Raw genomic sequence first — 19027 nt, 5'->3', positions numbered from 1 at the left:
TTTTTTTTGCTAGCTGCCTTAACAACCATTTGTTTATTATTCTTGGGTGTTTAAAACATGACAGGGTTCTCTTTGATCAGACAGGTAACGACTCTTTTAACATAAACAGCTTTGCTAATTCTTGTAATGGAAAGCAGGATATCACTCTTACCGAGGCGGGCGGAAATAATCCGTGTGGAGGCATCCTTGAGAAACGGCAGATAACGGTGATGGGAAGGGTGATCTTACATTAAATTTCCCGGAGTGCATGCTCTACAAGTGAGCTTCGATACCAAGGACTAAAATATTTATTTGCCCAAAGGCATCAGTGCTAATTTCTTCTTCGTGCTCTAGCTAGCTAAGCCTTGCCATAACACCCTTCGCACAACTCTCCAGACATGGCGAAGTGGTGTTTGATTAGCTATGCAGCTAATGAGGGACAAGGTGGCATGTCACACATAAGCAATGCAGCCAGCCCCACCGTCACGAAATATCTGGATCCTGGCTGAGAAGGTCATCTGAGGTCATCTTCCTTCCCACAGATCAAGAGACCTGACAGCATTTTCCCAGGAAATGAAATTCCTCTTCTGGTTGATGGCACCTCACTGGATTAGCGCTTGGTCTCTACAAAGAGAGGGAAGAGAGAGGGAACTGAAGGAAGGGGGGGCACAGCGGGGTTTAGCACCCAGAATCCTCAGGGAATTTGAAGGGGGCCCTGTTGGCTCTTATCTTGTCAAAAGAAATAGCATTTCTCACACTTCTTCCCCATGCCGGAAAGGGCGCAACCTTGACTCATTGTCCTGGTGTTTTAAGCTCTCCCTTCTGGCTTGTCTGCATTCCGGCTCAAACCCCATTTCAGCAGCAAGGAAAATGAAGCTATGCTAGGAAAAAGCAACTGTTGTTCATTCCAGAGATGAACGTCGCCCCATTTGCAAAAAAAAAAAGTGCATGCAAATAACCTCTCTATGTTCAAGGTGGGCCCTCTCCCTCCACCAGGCCAGATTCTACCAAGCCTCTTGCTTTCTGTTTGTGTAAATTTGTACCCAGGAAACATTTTGCCCTTGGGCCCGGGGACTCAAGAATAATACGGAGCCCATCAAATGGATGGTTTGATTGTCGCTGCCATGCGGGTTAGATTTTGTATTAGGGGTTTTATCTCTGTAAGCTGCCCGGAGTCACCACGAGTTAATAATAATAATAATAATAATAATAATAATAATAATAATAATAATAATAATAATAATAATAATAATAATAATAATAATAATATTATTATTATTATTATTATTATTATTATTATTATTATGATGATGATGATGATGATGTTGGAAGGGACCTTGGAGGTCATCGAGTCCAACCCCCTGTGAAACAACAACAACAACAACAATAATAATAATAATAATAATAATAATAATAATAATAATAATAATAATAATAATAATAAAGTTGGAAGGGACCCTGGAGGTCATCTAGTCCAACCCCCTGCTCGTGCAGGAAACCCTATACCATTTCAGACAAATGGATGTCCAGTCTCTTCTTAAAAACCTCCAGTGTTGGCGCATTCACCGCTTCTGGAGGCAGGTTGTTCCACTGGTTAATTGTTCTAACTGTCAGGAAGTTTCTCCTTAGTTCTAGGTTGCTTCTCTCTTTGGTTAGTTTCCATCTGTTGCTTCTTGTCCTGCCTTCAGGCGCTTTGGAGAATAGCTTGACTCCCTCTTCTTTGTGTCAGCCCCTGAGATATTGGAAGACTGCTATCCTGTCCCCCCTCGTCCTTCTCTTCGTTAAACTAGACATACCCAATTCCAGCAGCCGTTCCTTATATGCTTTAGCCTCCAGTCCCCTGAGCAATCTTTGTTGCTCTTCTCTGTACTCTTTCTAGAGTCTCATCTTTTTTATATAGTTGGGAGGCTATATACATTTTCTAAGTAAACAGATAAATAAACTTGGCTGGTGGCACTAAGGAAAAGAATCTTGCTTTTTAAAAAAATTTAAAAGAAATCTAAGATTTCTAGGAGGCCAAGTTGGAACCTGCATAGGCCGGAGACGGCACACCTAAGATCTTCTATCAAAAAAATGGGCCAGTGTCTGGCCTAAAATTAGCTAGCAGTTTTCCAGAGGGCATTGCTTGTCTTTAAATAGTGGGAACACCTGTCCTGGAATGTCTCACCAGATGTTCCCATCCTCCCCAGAAGAAGCTGTGGCATTTAAGAGCCACGGCCTCGTCTAGACAGATGCCATAAAACTCTCCCTCTCAACACATCGGCTCCCCCGTCTGCCTGCCTTTCAATCGACAATAATAAAAAAGAAAAAGTCACATTAAAGCACCATAAAGTTAATTGGATCCCGCCTCCTTTAAGCCTCGGACGTGGCTCTTCTGAGGGAGATTTAATTAAAACACAAAGAGAAGCTGGATGGGGACATAAAGAGAGCCGGAGAACCACAAATGCAAACTCAGGGGGCGAGAGTGAAACTTAGCGGAGAAGGAACGTGCTAACTTTCTAGGAAACAAAAGCCAGCAAAGAGTAAGTGCCATGAAAATTGCCCCCCCTTTCTCTGTTCAACAGTTAAAATTGCTGAATTTTATTGCTCTTTCTGAATAAAAATTGCTCTTTCCAGGTACTGTTTAGTTGGAGGCAGGCAGGGGAGGGAGGGATATGTTTCTGCAAATTTTACTGATTCAGGCCTTCGGATATCCAGTGGGCAAGAACACAGAATAAAGCAAAGCCTGCAAAGCTGGGGATTCAATGCACTGCTGGTGCATGCTCGTTTCTGCAACCATCCGCAGCACGTTTAACCACCACCACCCCACTTTGGCTTGGCTGCTGCATTTTTACGCGCATGAATATACTGCCCCCTGGTGCAGGCCGAGTGTCACCACAGTCAGCACTAGGGAGGCAGGACAGAGCTTCTTCGCTGCTCCATGTCCTAAGGAGGCATTATTATGCAATGGGGCCTCCCTTGACAAAGGCAAGATTTTAGACTAGAAATAGTCTAACCCAGGGGTCCTCCACCTTGGCCACTTTAAGACTAGTGGACTTCAACTCCCAGAATTCCTCAGCTAGCAAAACTGGAGGACCCCTGGTCTAACCCCACCCCACCCCATCCCCAGACTTTGAGATTTTATTTATTTATTTACTTATTTTCATTACGAACTTTAAAGACGGTAAAATGTCAAATCTGTAGGAGACGACTAGGCTGAGCCCGAGGGAGGGTGGAGTCAAACGCGTCATCAGTCAAGAGTCCCAGGGCGCCCGCAAGAGGTCGGAGTCCACCCACCTGGAATGGCTTTCTTATCTCCCACTGGTTTCCCTTGACTGTGAGTCAGATTCTTGTAAAGAGCAATAAAACTTTATACTCATGCGAACTGCCTGAATCTCCCCATTTCTCCAGTGCTTGACAACAATCTAAAGAAAAGAATGGATGGATGGATGGATGGATGGATGGATGGATGGATGGATGGATGGATGGATGGATGGATGGATGGATGGATGGATGGATGGAAGAACCTGCCTCCAGAAGCGGTGAATGCTCCAACACTGGAAGTTTTTAAGAAGAGACTGGACAGCCATTTGTCTGAAATGGTATAGGGTTTTCTGCCTGAGCAGGGGGTTGGACTAGATGACCTCCAAGGTCCCTTCCAACTTCTTCTTCTTCTTCTTCTTCTTCTTCTTCTTCTTATTATTATTATTATTATTATTATTATTATTATTAAAAATGAAAGAAGGATGTGAAATGAAAGAGAGGGAAGAAAAGAAGGTAGGGAAGGAGAAGAAGGAAGGAAAAAAGGAGGGAGAGTGAGAGGAGGGAGGGAAGGAAGGAAGGAAGAAAGGAAGGAAGGATGGATGGATTCTGGGCCAGCTATAACTTTTTTCATCCACAGGTCAAGAGATGTCTTATTTCCTTGCAACTCCAAGCTCCAGTTACTATTTCCTGTAATCCACAGGAAGCTCATCTCACATGAATGTGAAAACCGCACCATTATCTGGAATCGAACTTGCCAAACCACTACCGGCCACCAGCCACAGTCAGCCAAGGGTGGTCCTTCTGCTTCATCGGGGCAGAGTTTGACAGGAGTTGAAAATGCTCGGTAAAACCTCGGTGGATGCAGCAGAAGGTCCTCCAGCATCATCTCCAATCCTGCAACCAAGAGGGGAAGGCTGGCTCCTAGTTCCGGGCAGAGCGATACAGCAGCAACCCCGCCTGGGCTTGATGGCACATAATGGAATTTCATTCATATTCATGGGGCTGTAATCCCCAGAGTCACTGAAGCAAGCAGATGAACTGAAAATTTACAGCCTGCCTGCCGCCGCTGATGAAGCGCAGGGTTTTTACCCATCACCAACTCTAATTAAATAGGAAATTTAAAATGTTAACTTTGGCAGCCGCCCCTGGAGGATTTTCCAAGCGTAAATTGTACTTCCCATAAGTTAACCAAAGCCAATGAGGAACCCACTGGGAGTTACTACTCGTGGCCCAAAAAGCCCTCCAGAGAGCTCCTCCATTTCTTTCAACGATGCATGTGTGTGTTTGGGATGCTAAAACAGGGTTCCTACAATGTAATAAGGCCTTAGTGTGGCTTGGAGTCAGCTCCTTGCTTCACAGATCACGGTTAAAAAAAACAGCCTTTTAGAAAATAGGGATGTTTTCAAGATAAAGAGTGCACATGAATACCTATATCAGGGGTAGTCAACCTTGGCTCTTTTATGACTCGTGGACTTCAACTCCCAGAATTCCTGAGCCAGCATGGGGGAACTACGGCCCCTTCATGACTCGTGGACTTCAACTCCCAGAATTCCTGAGCCAGCCACGCTGAGAGGAAAGGGAGAGGTTTCCAAGCTGAGCCATGCTGGCTCAGGAATTCTGGGAATTGAAGTCCACGAGTCATAAAAGAACCAAGGTTGACTACCCCTGCTTTAAATGAAGAATGGAATGGAATGGAATGGAATGAGAGGAGAGGAGAGGAGAGGAGAGGAGAAGAGAGGAGAAGAGAAGAGAAGAGAAGAGAAGAGAAGAGAAGAGAAGAGAAGAGAAGAGAAGAGAAGAGAAGAGAAGAGAAGAGAAGAGAAGAGCTTTATTTGACCAAGTGTGATTGGACACACAAGGAATTTGTCTCCGGTGCAGAAGCTCTCAGTGTACATGTCAAACAACAGGATATTAATAATCATCATAATCATAATACTAGTAAGATAACCTTTATTGTCATTTTTATACTGTGGGTACAATGGCACACATCAAAAATGAAATTTAGTTGCCCGCTCTCAAAGTAAAACACATACATGACACACCACCTAAACATACTATGAACAACATATGTATAGACCCACATCCCTACATATACGTAGCAAATAAATATTAAATATTGTCCATCTTGAATATATAACGGAAAGAGGAAGCTTGAGAGTTCGCAAGGTTAATGCTGTATGGAATGAAACTCTGGCTGAATCTGGATGTTCTGCTACGGATACCACGAAGCCCCCTCCTCCCAGAAGGTAACAAGGAAAACAGGTCGTGAAGAGGATGTGGAATGTCCCAGATAATCTTACGGACCCTGCTCAAGCAGCGCTTCTGTGCTGTGTCCTGGATGGGAGGGAGGGAACTGCCAATTATCTTTTCGGCCATCCTCACCACTCTCTGCACCGCCTTCCTGTCTGAAGAGGTTGTAGTAGAGAAGATGAGAGGGATAGTAATAATACTACAGCCGTACAGCATGGGTGAATGTTCTTAGGCATAAAACAGGACTGTGGGAATTAGGTGTTCAGCAAAGTGATGGCCCAGGGGAAAAAACTTGTCTTTGTGTCTAGTTGTTTTGGCATGCAATGCCCTGTAGCAGCATGCCAAGGAGAGGAGTTGAAACAGTTTATGTCCAGGATGTGACATAAATATTTACTTAAATAAATAAATTGTATCTTTTTGATAAATAGGGAGATCCACAAGGAAGATTAGATAATAAAACTTCTGGAAATGGTGAATTCTTTGGCCAAGGGGAGGGGGGAGACCCAATAAAGATATTTTTTTAAAGACTGGAAGCCTTATATGGAGTTTTTTTTTTCAGAAAGAAGACCGAGCAGCTGATTTACAGATTTGAGGATAAAAAAGGTCAAAAGGGGGGAGAGTAAAATGGCCATTAGTCAACTTCCTTTTTTAGTTTAATCCCTTTCTCTTCACCTACTCAAGACAGACAGTGAATAATATTTATATGTTACTTGTATGTAAGGGTGCAGGTCTATACGTATGTTGCATGTAGTATGTTTTAAATGTGTGTTATGCATGTGTACACTTTTGAGAGGAAGCAACTAAATTTCATTTTTAATGTGTGCCCTTGTGCCCACAGGAAAAAAAATGACAATAAAGGTTATCTACTCTAAATCTTTTTTTTTTTTACACTTTTATGCCATTGGGGGAGAAAAAAACACATTACAAAAATATAAATCCAAAGGAAACAGCTTTACCCCGTTGCGACGCTCTCCGCTAGCCCTTGCACCCGAATTCCCATGCCTCCCCTTGTACTACAAAGCCCATGTCTCCAAGCCGCCCCCCTCCGTCCCTCCCTACCCCCCCCCACCGGCTTTTACTGCACCCCCTTTTAATGGAGAGCGAACAGCTGCCGAATTGGCCCCCTCCCCTCCTCTCGGCGCCCAGCAGAGGGCGCTGCGCGACGTCCGCGTCGGGCGGAAGCGGCGACGCTCCGCCCGCCCTCCGGCCCTGCGCTTGTCTGCTCCCTTCCTCCCTCTTCGGCGGGCTGCGCGTCGCCGAAGGTCGCCGCCGAATCGGGAGCGCGCGCGGTGGGGAGGGGGGGGCAGCAGCGCGGCCCCCCGGGAACGAGCATCCCCCGCCCCGCCGCGGGGCCTAGCCGCCTCCATGGACCCTCTGGCGCCCCCCGCCCCGGGGAAGAGGAGCCTCGCCGTATCCTTAGCCCAGCTGGGGGGGGCATCAATGGGGCTGGGGGCGTCCGTGGGGCTGGGGAGCCCCCCAACCCGCCTGAACAAGGGGCAGGCTCTGTCCTCCTCTGGGGGGGCGGCTGAAGGGGGACCCCCTCCTTAAAGCCAACCCCTCTTGGCTTTGGAGCCCCCCCCCACTCAAAGCAAGGGTTTGGGGCACGGTGGGTGGGCAAGGACCCCTGTGCTTCCAGCACCCCAGAAATGAGGGGTGTCCAAGGCCAGGGAGGTGGAAGTAGCCCGGCTGGCTTCCTCCAAAAGGACTTCCTCCTGGAGCCCCAGGACGGCTGGGCAGAGGGCGATGGGCATGGCTCTCTTCCCAGGCCAGCTTCCTGGGGTCATCTGGGGTGGCGGGTCCAGGAGGGACCCCCTCCCTTGGTTATAGGGCTGGGGTCGGGGTGCCGGGGGGCCTTCCCAGGCCCAGGTTTGCTTGCCGGAGGCGCTGGGGCGCCTCCAAAGCTTTCCCAGGTTCCTGTTGTTGTTGTCCTCCTTCCAGCAGGCTAATTGAGATGCAGATGTGCGCCTCCTTGTTTCTGCTGCTGGTCCGGAAGGGGGTGGAAGTGGGGGGTGGGGTGGGGTGGGGGTGGGAACGCTTGCGATGGATGGCAAAGCCTCCGGGGGGGGGGGGGTGTCTCAGAACGTGAGGTTTTCAGGCCAGTCCTGGTTTTTAAAGAGTCCAGCTTTTGGAGAGCTGTTCTCACCCGTAGTACAAGGTTGGGTATCGGATCAAAGGGCGAATCTAGTTACGCTGGTTGGTGGTCTGGTAAATGTATAGATAGATGTTTAGCACCATCTGGACCTCTCTAGATCTCTAGAAAATAACGTGTCTCTCTTCCAAGGAAATTCTAGGATTTTTCTGATCCTTCGGCTCTTTTATTTGTTGTCTTCACTTTCTTGTACTTTCGACAGCCCTTCTAGTTTGTTTATGTCTGTCTGTCTGTCTGTCTATCTATCTTTGTCTTCACTTTCTTGTACTTTCCTCAGCCCTTCTAGTCTATTTATAGCTGTCTGTCTGTCTATCTATATATCTATATATCTATCTTTGTCTTCACTTTCTTTGTCTTCACTTTCTAGTCTGTTTGTCTGTCTGTCTATCTATCTATCTTTGTCTTCGCTTTCTTGTACTTTCCTCAGCCCTTCTAGTCTGTTTGTCTATGTCTGTCTGTCTATCTATCTATCTATCTATCTATCTATTTATCTATCTATCTATCTATCTTTGTCTTCACTTTCTTATAATTTTCTTAGCTATCTATCTATCTATCTATCTATCTATCTATCTATCTATCTATCTATCTATCTATCTATCTATCTTTGTCTTCACTTTCTTGTACTTTCCTCAGCCCTTCTAGTCTGTTTGTCTAAGTCTGTCTGTCTACCTACCTACCTACCTATCCTCTACCATCTTTTTTTTCTAGTCCATTTTCTCACAATCACAATCCCAAAATATGGGAGCAGCAGAACAGATCTCCGTATTCAGCAGTTTCACATCTATACTCTCAGATGCCGCAGGCATTCAGTAGAGAAAACTCTTTTTTTCCCTGCAGGTAAATTGAGTTTCTTGGAAACATCTGGCTGTTGGAAAATGAGCTGGACTTAATACAGAAAAATGGTTCTTCTGCTAGTATGTTAGTGCACAGCAAGTCTTAATTTAAAGCACAGAAGTCAGGAACAAACATGTTTGGTTCGCCCATAACCACACTGCTTTCAGAATTGATGGTGGTGCAGTGTTTTTCAACCACTTGCTGGTCATTCCTTGCTAGAGTGTAGAACAATGCTTTTTTTTTCAACCAGGTCAAGTCTTTTGGCTCACACCTCTCTCACTCTCCCTTTTTTTGGGAAATGTTCCTTAAGGAGCTTGTAAAGAAAGAGAGAAGCTGGCACGGTGAGGCTCTGAAATTTATCCTCTTTCGGAGATTGAGTAAGATGGAGAGAGAGAGAGAGCAGAACAGGATACTGAGACCGTGGTGGTTGGAAATTGCAGGCCTCTGAGGAAAAACTATCCTTCCTTGCTTTTGCTCTTCCTTTTTCCTTAGCTGGTCTTTCAGGGTGTGGAGGTGAACGCAGGTCGACAGATGCCTTGCGAGTTGAGCCTGCTCCAACGTGGTGGAGAATACGAGTAAGTCACCAATGAAGTGTGAACATATCGTTGCGCTTACAGCCTAAGGCAGTATTTCCAAACTTGGCAACTTTTAAGATGTGTGGACTTCAATTCCCAGAATTCCGCAGCCAGCATACACTACAGAAAATCATTGTGTAGTCTTTTGAGTTTGGACAAATGCTGTAATGCCATTTCCATTTGTGTTGTGTGTGTGAATTCTCCCATATGTAGCATTTTTGCCTGGAAGGGCAAAACAAACAAAAAATTGCCTCTTCTCTCAGTTTCCTTCCTGTGCCTCTAAGTTATCACATTCGTGTTGTTGTTTTTTTAATTGCAGGTTGGTTATAAGCTCCCTGGGAACAGACCCCCTTACTCAAGAGCACATTCCAATCAACGGACGTTTTAAATGTGTACAAGGTATTCAAAGTCTGTTTTCTTTCTGGTTTGATGACTCACTTCTTTCCTGCAAGCCAGGAAAGGCTGGTGTCAAAATCAAAACCACAAACAGAATCTGGACCTTAGCAACCACGTATGCTAGTTAGGAGATTATCACAATCATAAATCCTGTGGCAATGGAATCATAACTGGGAATCCCCTTGCTTGATTAAAGAACTGATAGCCCTAATGTTTTCATAAGTTAAACTGACTCGGTATCACATACAGTATAACAGTGATGGCGAACCTTTTAGTGACCGAGTGCCCAAACTGCAACCCAAAACCCACTTATGCCTCGTCGGATGCCAGGCGGGTGTGGCCCATTGAGTGGGTGTGGCTGCAGTGGTAACAGCAGACTGGGTGGGAGTAAAAAGTTCAATCAATCAATTCCAACTGTGCAAGATCTTTTTTTTTTCCCCGTGAGAAGTTGAAATTGATTGATTGAACCTTTTTTTTTTTTTTTGCACACGGCGGCGGAGGCCTAAAGCGAAAAGGTTTTATAAAACCCAGCTGAAGGCCTAGGACTGGGGCGACGGCGCGCGTGCCCACAGAGAGGGCTCTTGAGTGCCACCTTTGGCACCCGTGCCATAGGTTCGCCACCACTGACATAGAAAACACATTTTTGCAAACCAGGATTAAAAGAGCACCACTTGACGGTGTGTCCTCAGATTTTCTATCAAGCTGGCCCCCAACCACTTGAGTTCTCTCTTTAGTTAGCCCAAGTGAAAGCTACCTGTGATATCTATGCGTTTTGCAGTTTTCTGATTCTTGGTTTGTTTGGTGTTTTTTTTTTCTCTTTTCAGAGGCTGAAGAAACTTTGCTGATTGACATCGCCACAAACTGTGAGTCTTCTTTCCACAGAAACGGTGTCAGAAATAGACTTATCTGAGGGCTGACGTGTTGTCTTTCCCACTTGACTCATTGCCCTGCTCCTCGCTCTTTCTTTTTCTGCCTTCTGCAGAGGTTTTCTGGAAAGATAGCTGGGGCATATTTAGCCATTGTTCTATTGCTCTGTCTGGTACTTCAGGAGAAAACCCAAAGTACTGTATAAAATTCAGCAAGGATGGGGTGAAACTAGGAAGCAGCTGTCCACTGTGAATTATGTAGAGATCTTTGTTTACTTTCAGTCAGGGAGAGGATGAAGAGAGGGGGCCAATATTTTTCCTGGAAAAGGTATCCCAGAAGGCAGCCCCTAGCATCACAAGCCTACATGAGGTCAGAACTCAGGGGTTTCAAAAAAAAATCTTTCAGAAAGTTCAGGGTGATGGAATCGGTAAAGGGTACGTGCCAGGATGACGGTAGAACAGAGGTAGAAAAACTTATGGAGTCTGGCAATCTATTTTCCTTTTTTCCCCAAAAAAAATAAACATTGACCTTCAGGAGACTCGTAGTGATGGGACATTGATGCCAGGAGGGGCAGTTCCAAGCATGTTTGAGGGTGGGTGGATAGACAGTCTTTATGCCTTGTCTTGGTTTGGGGGCAGGAGAGTCCAAGTAAGCTTTGATCCAAGTTTGTGTACTTCGTTCTCTCTTGCACTTTCCCTCTTGCTAAAAGGAAAGTAAATTGCTCTGCTGAAATAAAGCATTTTTCAGGTCGATCCAGCAATGCAATTTTGGGTGTCTCGGGAGATAGAAGAGTGATTTGGGGACAGGGATTGCCTTCTCCTGTTTAGAGAGAGATGGAAGAACGAGCAGGATGAAATGATTGGAGGCCCATTATAAGCGGCTTTCTTACTTTAGTAACTTCTCGGGTTTATTCTTCGTAACAGCCTGCCAGCCATTTTGGTATAGTAGTTAAGGCACTGGCCTAGAAACCAGGAGACTGAGTTCTAGTCCCATCTTAGGGGTGAAAGCCAGTTGGCTGACTCTGGGCCAGTCATCAGGTGGCTGTGAATTCTAGTCCTTTCTTAGGCATGAAAGCCAGTTGACCGACACTGGGCCAGTCACCAGGTGGCTGTGAGTTCTAGTTCTGTCCTAGACATGAAATCCAGTTGGCTGACTCTGGGCCAGTCATCAGGTGGCTGTGAGTTCTAGTCCTTTCTTAGGCATGAAAGCCAGTTGACTGACGCTGGGCCAGTCACCAGGTGGCTGTGAGTTCTAGTCCTGTCCTAGACATGAAAGCCAGTTGGCTGACTCTGGGCCAATCACCAGGTGGCTGTGAGTTCTAGTCCTGTCCTAGACATGAAATCCAGTTGGCTGACTCTGGGCCAGTCACCAGGTGGCCGTGAGTTCTAGTCCTGTCTTAGGCATGAAAGCCAGTTGGCTGACTCTGGGCCAATCACCAGATGGCTGTGAGTTCTAGTCCTGTGTTAAGCATGAAAGCCAGTTGGCTGACTCTGGGCCAATCACCAGGTGGCTGTGAGTTCTAGTCCTGCCTTAGGCATGAAAGCCAGTTGGCTGACTCTGGGCCAGTCACCAGGTGGCCGTGAGTTCTAGTCCTGAAAGCCAGCTAGGTGATTTTGGGCAGTCACTGTCTCTCTCATCCCAACTCACCTCAGAGAGTTGTTGGGAAAATAGGAAGAGGAAAGAGTATTAAGTACACATATGGCGCCTTGAGTTATTTATAAAGACAATAAAGGCAGAATAAAAATAAAACCTGAAAACTCGGCTTGCTTCTGAAGATTCCTGCACGGGTAAACTTGGAATTCCAAAGACACATCTACCTGTGCAGCTTGGAATTCCAAAGACACATCTACCTGTGCAGCTTAACCCACCCCCCAATATAATCCTCAGTCTCCTCTCTTCGGCTAGTGATGCCCCAAACTCTTTGCATGATCTGCAGAACGGCTGACCCATCCGAGGAAAGAAAGTCTGGATTTCTGCCTTCTCAAAAGGCTTCTCCTTTCTCCAGGAAGAAGAGAAGCCACTGGGTTTTTTTTTTTTAACCTTGGAGTGGAAAAGGGCAGGCTGTGAAGCTTGATGTCTATTTTTATTGCAGATAATATCCTCTGTTTTAGTTTGCGTGCCTTTGCAAGTATCTTTTGCTCAGGCGTCGGCATGGCGGAAACTGATAAAATTGCGGATTCTGGCAGGGGTGGAGGTTGATGTCTTATCTTGGCTCTTTCTAAAGCTGAGGGGTTTTGAAATTATCCCCCTCCTTTTAAACCCCGGGTGTAAAAAGGGCATCCTGTGGACCACACGGGGGTGGGGAGGGGATTTTGAGAATTTAAGGATCAAAACGGGGCCTCGAGCCTTGCAGAACTCATTTTGCTGCTTTGAAAAACAAAACAAGAAACTCAAAAGAACTCACCAACTTTTAGAGAAGCATTTGAGCCAATGCAGATTGCATATTTTTGTTTGAAAAGATCGTATTAGCCTACGAGCAGCTAGGAAGAAAAGACAACAGATTAAAGCTGGTGGTTCTCCAGACCTGTTTGACACCTACTTTTCCTTATGCGTCAGGAGCTAACCTCATTTGACTTCCTTAAATACTCTTTTTGCGTTATTTGATGCAGAAAATCTCATTTTTCCCTCCCTCTCTCTTTTTTTTTTTTAAACCATTCTTTGGAATTAGTCATTAAGCAAATGTAACTGCTGCCAAAGGTCTTATCGTACATTGACTTGAAAAGATGACAGTTAAATGAACATGCAGCCCTTTTGCTTATCTCTTAGCAGCCTGGAAGGAAGGCAAGTTATTAAACCCTGGTTCAAAGAGTATTTATATTGATTTATTGAAAAGCTGATAGCCATAGTTCCTGGACTGTACTAATTGAGAAGGTGAAGCAAGTTTGAGATTTTGCTGGTTAATTCAAACTATGGACTTAGGCAAAAGGATCACTTCATTCTTGACCAGAAATTGTTTGATGTCCCTCCCTCCCTCCCTCCCTTCCTTCTCCTTTCTTCCTTCCTTCCTTCCTTCCCTCCCTCCCTTTGGTTTTTCATTAGATTTGTATCTCCTATTCCTTCAATTTCTCAAAATCACAGAGTACTTTCTAGACTGGATGGTTTGAAAGACAGTGCCTGGGCTAACACAACCCTCTCAGCTTTTACTTTCTGTGGCTAAAGGTGCAACTGCAGGTCTGCTCTCCGTCCAATATCTTAATGGCTGCGCCATGATTTAGTGACTTATTTATATCCAACCATTATGTTTTATAACAACTCAAGGCAACACCCATACCACGTACTCCTCCCTCCTCCTTTTTTCCCCCCACAACAGCCCAGCGAGGTTTGTTGAGCTGAGAGACAGTGGCTGGCCCAAAATCACCCAACCAGCTGTCGTACGGAAGGTAGGACAGGAATCCAGAGTCGCCTGGTGGTGATTGCCCCAAAGTCACCCGGCCGGTTTTTCATGCCTAAGATGGAACTACGTCTCTCAAGTCTTTTGGTTTCTAGCCCTGGCGCCTTTACCACTACTGCCTTTGAGAAGATGAGTCTCTCCTGGATATCTGAGTCTTTCCACTCAAGCAGGCCGGCCATGAACACTTATCTATCCCAAAAGGAATCTCATTCAGATGTTCTTGTTCCGTTAAGGTTCTTCCACGCCCTGCAGCTTTTTTTTTGCAATGAGAGTTAGACATCCTTATTATACGAATGTTTCCTCTTAAGGCTGCTTCCTTCTTTCGTTTAGCATAACGTTTACTATATGTTTTTGGAGTTCCAGCTCATGCAGCTTAGGTGCAGCGGGCTCAAAGTCTAAACAGGGTGCAGTGCCATATTTTTTTTTCCCCCGCAGTAATGCATTTTCCAGAGTAGCAGATCATTGGTTGTTCTGATCTCCAGAGCAGCCCCAATGTCAAAGCCAGTCTGGTTTCGAGCGAAGTTGGTGCTCCCAATAGTTGCTGTTGCCTTTTCCTCTCCCTTCGCGCTCTCGGAATACTCCCCCCGTTCGATCCTTTTAAAGTAAATGGCGATGGGCTGTGTCCGTTCTTGGACTTATCGGCGCTGAGCGCCTGTTTCCTGAGCGTGTGCTTTTCTTGTCTTCTGCTTCAAAGCTGGTTGCAAGATCCGCCTCCAGGGAGACCACACCGCCGAGCGTCTGTTTGAGATTCCAGACGAGGAGCAATGCTTGGAGTTCCTTGCTGAGGTGCTGAGGCTTCAGAAAGGTGATTGTTCCGTTCCTTGTGATGTCATTAATGAAAACCTGGAGTCGGTGGTGAGCAGGGCTGGCGGTGACAACAGGTGTCTTTTTTTTTTTTTTCCCCTTCCAGCCTCGACGAAAACACTTCCCCCTGAATTTGTGGACCATGCCTCCTGGCACCAAGTGAAAGGCCTCTCGGGGCCCGTGGATCCTCTCCCTGCAGGTAAAGGCCTAGCTGTCTTGCACACCTCACCCCGGGCCGGTTCGTTGAGCAAACACTTCGAATACTGAAATTCCTCTGGCTTCTTGAAGAGACGGCCTTGTGTTCCCAGGGTCTCGCCTGGAAGCCCTCTAGATGTCTTTGAGAGTCAGCTCCCAGAACCCTCCCAGTTATCGAGAACACGCTGAGAATTCTGGGAGTGGAAGCTGAGGTTGGAAAAATCTGGGCTCCATCCAGAAGGAAGTTACCAGGTGGCCATGGTGCTGGGCGGGGGGGGGGGGGAATAGGAAGTAACCTTCTTCAAACTCTAGCTAGTCTTATTTCTTCCGTTCTGCTCTTGAACTTAATAATAATAGTAGTAGTAGTAGTAGTAGTAGTAGTAGTAGTAGTAGTAGTAGTAAAGTTGGAAGGGACCTTGGAGGTCATCAAGTCCAACCCCCTGCTCAGGCAGGTAACCCTATACCGTTTCGGACAAATGGCTGTCCAGTTTCTTCTTAAAAACTTCCAGTGTTGGAGCTTCTGGAGGCAGGTTGTTCCACTGGTTAATTGTTCTTACTGTCAAGAAGTTTCTCCTTAGTTCTAGGTTGCTTCTCTCCTTGATGAGTTCCCATCCGTTGCTTCTCGTCCTGCCTTCAGGCGCCTTGGAGAATAGCTTGACTCCCTCTTCTTTGGGGCAGCCCCTGAGATACTGGAACGCTGCTATCCTGTCCCCCCTCGTCCTTCTCTTCACTAAACTAGACATCCCCAATTCCAGCAACCATTCCTTATATGCTTTAGCCTCCAGTCCCCTAATCATCTTTGTTGCTCTTCTCTGTACTCTTTCTAGAGTCTCAGCATCTTTTTTACATCGTGGTGACCAAAACTGGATGCAGGATTCCAAGTGTGGCCTTACCAAGGCATTGTAAAGTGGTATTAATACTTCACGTGATCTTGGTGTAGGCTTTCATGGTGTCTGTTGAGCTTCAGGTGACCGTGGTTTAGATAATAGATTTTCTGACGTTTCCCCAGTAACTGTGTGGTTGGCATCTTCAGAGGCACAGGCAACTGATGGGTTTTCCGTCTTTATAGCCAGGTGTTTTGACTTCTGACTGGTTTTCGGTCAAGCTGGTTTCCAGTTGATGCACCTGTAGAGTTCAGCCTTAAATAGGAATCCACCTTAACAGCTCTCTCTGGTCCTTCTCTTCATTAAACTAAACATACCCAATTCCAGCAACCGTTCCTTATATGTTTTAGCCTGCAGACCTCTAATCATCTTTGTTGCTCTTTCTGAAATGCTTCTGAAGGCTAACTTGAAAGCTAACTTGAAAGCTTCTCCTTGTCTTCAGGCCTTCTGGGGTTCGAGGATAATTTCAGCGCCATAAGCCTGGAGAAAAAGAGGAACTTGCAGAACCAGCAGATGAGTGCCCGCCGAGAGCCCCCACCCCCACCCCAGCTTCCCAGCCGGTCGTAAGTCATCCCAGAGCGGGGCGTCCCGGGGTTCCGTTGCACAGGCCAGCTGGACACCCATGCCTTGTTCCCTCTAGATACCCCCGCGAGAAGGAGAGCGTCAACAAGGACCCACCCAAAGGCAGCAACACGATGCGCACCTTCTTCACGCCGTCCCGCCACTCGCAATCCGGGCAACGGGAAGGACTCATCAAACACTTCGTCCTTAAGCGTGAGAAGGAGTACGTCAACATCCAGAACTTCAGGTGAGGCCCTGGCATGAACATCCTGCAGGGGGTGTTTCAGCATTGCCGGTCCATTTCGAAGGAAAAGATGGAGCAGGATTGAGACACACACACACACACCACCTAAGAAGCTTGATCCCTAGACCTGGAGTCTTTTGCAGAGGGGATACAGGCGATCCTCGACTCACGACCACAATTGATCCCAACATTTCTTAAGTGAGTTTTGCCCCATTTTACGCCCTGCCTCGCCACGGTGGTTAAGTGAATCCCTGCAGTTGTTAGCAACACCGTTGTTAAGCGAAATCTGGCTTCCCCATGTCAGAAGGTCGCAAAAGGGGGTCACATGACCCTGGACACGGTCGTAAGTGTGAACCAGTTGCCAAGCGTCTGAATTTTGATCACGTGATCGTGGGGATGCTTGCAAAGGTGGTAACTGCGAAAAACGCTCCTGAGTCCCTTTTTTCGGTGCCGTTGTAACTTTGAACGGTCACTCAATGAACTGTTGTAAGTCAAAGACTTCTTGTACTTTTGGGTTGTGCGAGACCAGAAGTGGCGGCTTCACATTTGTGTTGCTACTGATTGGGCCCCCCTGATTGAGTTTGGAGGCAGCCTCTTTCTTTTCATTGCTGGGGTGATGTTCTCTGACCTGGAGGGATTTCTCCTGCCTCGGCCACTCAAACTTCCTTCTGTGTGTTGCAGGTTTTTTATAGGGACCTGGAACGTCAATGGACAATCGCCGGACGGCGGTTTGGAGCCTTGGCTGATCGCGGACCCAGAGCCTCCAGACGTCTACTGCGTAGGGTGAGATGCCAAAGAAGCCAGGGCTTCCTTAAGGCCGGTTTTGCCTTCTGTTGGCCATCGCGCCGGTTCTGTTTCTGTTTTGTTTTTTTAATGGAGACTTTATTCACTCCAGTTCTGTTCATCGCAATCATCAGCTTTAAATTTGGCACAGGGAGACAAATAATCCCCAGGATTTTGTCATAGTTGAAGCGGGTGGAACTTCAAAATGCTTGGCTTTATCTACCTGATGCCCTGACTTGTATTTTCCACTAGGCTCCTGTTAGCTTCTCCAGGCTCAAAACAGGAGGGTGGGAGATCTTTGTCTTCTTCCCTCTCGCTTTTTCCTCTTAGCCTCTAAGCTTCTTGCTCTCATCATAATTTACTTAGAAGTTAGAATGACATCTCTGGCTTTGAAAGGCAAAGTTCTCCATGTCTGGCCTGGATGTCACTATTTGCTGCTGGGCCAGCTTCATCATGGGTGAAGACAATATTATTCTCTGTAGTGAAGTTGGATACCTATGTTGGTGATTCTTCCTCCCCTTATTCCCCAGAAGCAAAGGGCTGGTAAGGGTCCACCAGGAGGGGAAGGGAAGGGAGGCAAAGGGGAAGGAAAGCCTTAACCGGGTTTGTAAATGTTAAGTACATTGTCTTGAGCTCTCTGGGGAAAGGATGGGTGGATGGATAGATGGATAGACAGTATTGGACTAGTCCCTGGCTGCATTAAGGCTTCTTCTTCAAAAACAGTAGCAACAGCACCAACTAGCTTTGGAAGTGACTGCTTCAGTAGCAATAGCACTCAGACTTATATACCGCTTCACAGTGCTTTACAGCGCTCTGTAAGCGGTTTACAGAGTCAGCCTCTTGCTCCCCCAACAATCTGGGTCCTCATTTTATCCAAACTCGGAAGGATGGCAAGCTCAGCCAACCTTGAGCCCAGTGGTTCTCAACCTGTGGGTTGGGACCCCATTTGGGGTCGATCGAGCATTTCACGGGGGGTCGCCAAGCAAGGCTGTCCGCCATTTTTTTCCCCTTTTCCGGCGGGTGCCTTACCTCCCTTGAGCTGGGCCAGCTGGTGGTCGGCCTCTGCCGCTTGCCAGCTACGCCTCGGCCGGCGCAGGGGGTGGAACCACGCATGCGCGGCGCTCCCGGGCAGGGAAAGTCCTCGACTTACGACCAGTTGGGTAGTCCTCGACTTACAACTAGTTCAGTCCTCGACTTACGACCGGTTTAGTCCTCGACTTATGACCGGTTTAGTCCTCGACTTACGACCGGTTGGGGTCGCGGCATTAAAAAGGTTGAGAACCACTGCTTGAGCCGGCCAGGATCGAACTGCTGGCAGTGGGAATGAAGAGTTAGCCTGCAATACTGCATTCTCACCACTGCTCCACCTTCAAGCAGAGGAGGGCTGACGACGAGCTGACCGTCGGCTTGTTGAGGCCACGCTCAGCAGATGCTAAACTCTCTCTCTCTCTCTCTCTCTCTCTCCAGGTTCCAGGAGCTGGACCTGAGCACGGAAGCCTTCTTCTACTTTGACTCAAACAAAGAGCAAGAATGGCTGACGGCCGTGGAGAAGGCCTTGCACCAGAAAGCCAAGTACAGGAAAGTAAGTCCAAGCTCCTTCGTCCTGTTGCAGCAAGCTTGACAGCTCCTAGATCGGGGCCGGCCCTGAGAGCGGAACAGCCATTCTAGCATCTCCATCCTTGCAGGTCCAGCTCGTCCGTCTGGTTGGCATGATGCTGCTGATCTTTGCCAGGAAGGAGCAGATCGACTTCATCAAAGACGTGGTGGCAGAGACGGTTGGCACCGGGATCATGGGCAAGATGGTGAGTGGGCAGCTGGTGTTGGGCTCCCCCGGGTTGTCTCCGTCTCCTCCTCCTCCTCCTCCTCCTCCTC

General features: G+C 47.0%; 1 protein-coding gene across 1 annotated transcript in view; it reads left to right on the top strand.

Annotated features, from left to right (window-relative positions):
• Positions 1-8947: 8947 nt before the first annotated feature.
• OCRL (OCRL inositol polyphosphate-5-phosphatase) overlaps positions 8948-19027 on the top strand; it is a gene marked incomplete at its 5' end in the record, with an annotated part of 23770 nt that continues 13690 nt past the window's right edge. Inside the window, 10 exons of the mRNA XM_029284963.1 lie at positions 8948-9030; positions 9350-9429; positions 10251-10289; positions 14379-14489; positions 14595-14687; positions 16010-16130; positions 16208-16375; positions 17054-17155; positions 18623-18737; positions 18841-18957. Of these exons, the coding sequence (XP_029140796.1) occupies positions 8948-9030; positions 9350-9429; positions 10251-10289; positions 14379-14489; positions 14595-14687; positions 16010-16130; positions 16208-16375; positions 17054-17155; positions 18623-18737; positions 18841-18957 (1029 nt within the window). The remainder of the gene's footprint in view (positions 9031-9349; positions 9430-10250; positions 10290-14378; positions 14490-14594; positions 14688-16009; positions 16131-16207; positions 16376-17053; positions 17156-18622; positions 18738-18840; positions 18958-19027) is intronic.

Source organism: Protobothrops mucrosquamatus, unplaced genomic scaffold (genome assembly GCF_001527695.2).
Source record: "Protobothrops mucrosquamatus isolate PMUCROS unplaced genomic scaffold, P.Mucros_1.0 scaffold1146, whole genome shotgun sequence".
Lineage (NCBI taxonomy): Eukaryota > Metazoa > Chordata > Lepidosauria > Squamata > Viperidae > Protobothrops > Protobothrops mucrosquamatus.
Note: the sequence above shows the minus strand (reverse complement) of the source record. Positions and strands in the feature narration are given on the sequence as shown.